At 51.0% G+C, this 3398-nt stretch overlaps 1 protein-coding gene across 1 annotated transcript; it reads right to left on the reverse strand.

The window, feature by feature from the left end:
• On the reverse strand, positions 1090-1751 carry LOC102181181 (cytochrome c oxidase subunit 6A2, mitochondrial). The gene is made up of 3 exons (XM_005697738.3): positions 1599-1751; positions 1315-1451; positions 1090-1218 (listed from the first exon to the last, which is right to left on the reverse strand). Exons 1-3 carry the CDS (start codon positions 1669-1671, stop codon positions 1135-1137), a joined length of 294 nt encoding a protein of 97 aa, XP_005697795.2. The 5' UTR covers positions 1672-1751; the 3' UTR covers positions 1090-1134.

Here is a 3398-nt window from a genome sequence, read left to right on the forward strand (position 1 = left end):
CTATGCTGTAAGGAAGAGCTCTAATCCAGGAACCTCAGTGCTGTTCTGCAGCCCATGGGGTCGCTAAGAGTCGGACACGACTGAGTGACTTCACTTTCGCTTTTCACTTTCGTGCATTGGAGAAGGAAATGGCAGCCCACTCCAGTGTTCTTGCCTGGAGAATCCCAGGGAGGGGGAGCCTGGTGTGCTGCCGTCTATGGGGTCACACAGAGTCAGACACGACTGAAGTGACTTAGCAGCAGCAGCAGCGCTGTTTTAGAAGGGTGGGGCTGTTCGTGGGTAGAGATGTTTCTTACTCTCTCAGTTGACTGGGACCTGTGAGCATAAGTGCACTGTAAGCAGTGTTAGGAGAGGAGGCCAAAAGTAGTTCTGTGTGTGTGTGTGTGTGTGTGTGTGTGTGTGTGTGTTGGTCATGGGTTTCCGCTCAGGCTCCCTGATAATGACAAGTGAGCTGACTGTCCTAGAAGGTGAATGAAATATCCAGAGCTTGAACCCTTGAACGGGGTCCCCAGAAGCTAGGAGAATCAGACTTCCAGAAAGGGAGCATCTAACTTCCCCCAAATAATACAGAAGACCAGTGAACGATGGTGTAGAGCATGACTGAAATATTCCAAATCCGGAATTAGCTCAAGAAGCCTCTCACATAGGGCTGTAGACAGTGTTTGAAATCACTGTTGTCTCCACACAGCGGGAACTCAGAGAGGCCCTCAGGGCGTGTCAGGCAACCTGTGGTACTTCAGGGCCTGCAGCCCTGAGTTCCCACCGGGCCTCTGTGAGCCGCCTGAATTTCAGTCATTTAATCTCTGAGCATCTCAAATTCCTCCTCTGGAGAAGAGAGAACCGAAATTATGCCTTGCTCCCAGGGTTATCATGAGAAATCAGTGTATGTGAAAGCCTTTTACAACCTAGAGCCCTAACCATGAATAGGTGAAAGGGGAGGGGCTATCTCCTACCTGTCCATCAAGGATGCTCTCGCGAGTCCCTGGGGAGTCAGGATCTCCGGAAGAGCACGTGGAGCACCCGCTGCACTGTGCGCATGCGCCCAGCTCGAACCGGCCCCGCCCCGTGGTCCCCAAGGAGCCGCGGACACACAGCTTCCACAATTTTATTGTGTCTGGGGGCATCAGCCAAGCCTCAAGGCTTTTCATAGCCCGTGGGCAGAGGGTTGACCCGGGGATTGTGGAAAAAAGTGTGGTTGCCGTCTCCCCAGGAGAAGGGCTGCGGAGAGAGAGGGAAGGGGAGCGAGATGTCAGTTTGGGGGTCCCCCATCCCCTGACTCACCCGCTCGCTCGCGTCCGCAAGGGGTCGGTGTACCTTGGTGCGGATGCGGAGGTGATGGTAGGGGATGAACGCCGGGCGCTCGCGGTGGCCCGAGTGGAGCCAGGAGTTGAGGGTGCAGAGGGCCACGCTCGGGAGCGCCAGCGCGAAAGTCAGGAAGCGCCAGGTGCGGGCTGCAGCGGAGGGTGGGGGAGGAAGGCAGGGGTGAGAGAGAGATAGGGGGGTCGCCAGGACCCTGGAAGGCCCCAGGGGCAGGGGGTTGGGGGGGAACCGAGGGACAAGGGCAGGAAGCCACAGGGTCAGGCCCCAGCTGGACTCACCTCCTGTCCCGCCATGCTCTCCCTTGGCCGCACTGGCCAAGCCCCGACTCAAGGACTTCAGAGGCAAAGCCATGTCGGTGGCAGAAGCTGGGGACAAGGGCACTGTCCTTTCCTTCTCCTTCAGTGAGGCCTCGGTTCCCCTCCCCTCTGTTCCTGCCAATCACCTGTTGAGTCCCTTGCATGGGTGGCTATTTTTGGGGGTTTCTATATTTAAAGTGAGGCCTGACTGGCAAGAGGTCTTTCTCTCCAGGCAGCTTGCTCTACTGTGCCTCTTATTTTGGTAAGGGGACATTTAAAGTACAATAAGCCATGCTTTTCTTAGTTGGAGGGAAGTAATTTTGCTCAATACTCTAGACCCCGTGATTGGCACACAGTAGGCCTTTAATAAATATTTGTAGAATGAATGAAGTGTCCTTTTGAATCTCAGGGTTTTTTCAGGTGTATACTGTATAATAATTTGTACCTTAAATGATCTCAGTGAAGTTTAAGTAAAGTAACAGAGGAAGTTTTAGTAACTTGTTGAACAGTTGAATGTTATATATAGTATTGCTAAATTATTCTGGGGCCCTCACTGAGCTATAATGGAATTCTTCCTACAGTTGCTTTTTCCCAATCGGACTTTGGAATTGCTACTGAGAAGACAGGGCCTTATTTCAGTTACAATTACTTGATTTCTTTGTCTACAGGCAGTCCAAATCTTAAACCTCCTCCCTACTCAAGATTATGGCTCTTGGTAAAAACAAAAATGGAGTATTTTTACCCGAAAAGGTCCTAGGTTCCTCTCTCTCCCCTCAGAGTTTTGCTGGTCATCACCAAACAATTCCCTGGGGATTCCCATCCCGTAGTCTCACCCTGGACGATCCCACTAAGAGCTCTTCTGTCTGGTGCTTGGCCAATGGCCCAAGGGCTGCTAGCATCCTCTGCTGTTGTCGCCCTCTTGTGGTGCACATGCTCAAGTACACCTATTGCAGAAACTGATGAGACCATCCTGGCAATTTGTGATAATCTCATTACTACAGATTCTGGGCTTCCTGGATGGCCCAGTGAGTAAAGAACTTGCCTGCAGTGCAGAAGACACAGGAGACGTGGGTTTGATCCCTGGGTTGGGAATATCCCCTGGAGGAGGAAATGGCAATCCACTCCAGTATTCTTGCCTGAAAAAAATCCATGGACAGAGGAGCCTGGTGGGCTACAGTCCACAGGGTCACTAAGAGTCAGACACGACTGAGCAACTAAACACTGATGTGTGGGGGAAAGGCACTGGACCCAAATAAAAAGCATTGTTTAGTTGCTTTTCTATGTTATTGCTATAGAAATAACCACGATCTCATTGACTGGCCGGCAAAGCCACTGGGAAGACTTAAATTGGGTGTGGTCACTTCCTTGGTCACTTTGGTTAACTTGCCCAAGTGTGTCCACATTGGAAAGAAGACAAGGATAAAAGAATCTGAGTTTGGGGACTTATCTGGTGGTCCAGTGGCTAAGACTGTGAGCTTCCAATGCAGGGGGCTTGAGTTTGAGCCCCGATTGGGGAGCTGGATTCTACATTCTACAGGTTTGATTTGCCACAACTGAGAGTTCATGTGCCACAGTTAAACAGATCCTGCCTGCCACAACTAAGACCCAGTGCAGCCAGTGAAAAAGAGAGAAAGAACCTGAGTCTTAGCATTAAAAAACCTGAGCAACCAGAAGTGATTCCTTGATTCAGTTAATATTTATTGAGCTCCTACTGTGTCACACACTAGGCCAGAGACTCTGGGGGAGTCACACAAGTGACCTGATGTCGTGATGATCCCTAAT

This window comes from Capra hircus, chromosome 25 (genome assembly GCF_001704415.2).
Source record: "Capra hircus breed San Clemente chromosome 25, ASM170441v1, whole genome shotgun sequence".
Taxonomy (NCBI): Eukaryota; Metazoa; Chordata; class Mammalia; order Artiodactyla; family Bovidae; genus Capra; species Capra hircus.

Coding starts and splice junctions, on each gene's coding strand:
- LOC102181181 (XM_005697738.3), bottom strand. CDS start 1,671: ATGGCTTTGCCTCTGAAGTCCTTGAGTCGGGGCTTGGCCAGTGCGGCC. Junction 1,452..1,598: donor AGAGCATGGCGGGACAGGAG/GTGAGTCCAGCT, acceptor CCTCCGCTGCAG/CCCGCACCTGGCGCTTCCTG. Junction 1,219..1,314: donor ACCTCCGCATCCGCACCAAG/GTACACCGACCC, acceptor CTCTCTCCGCAG/CCCTTCTCCTGGGGAGACGG.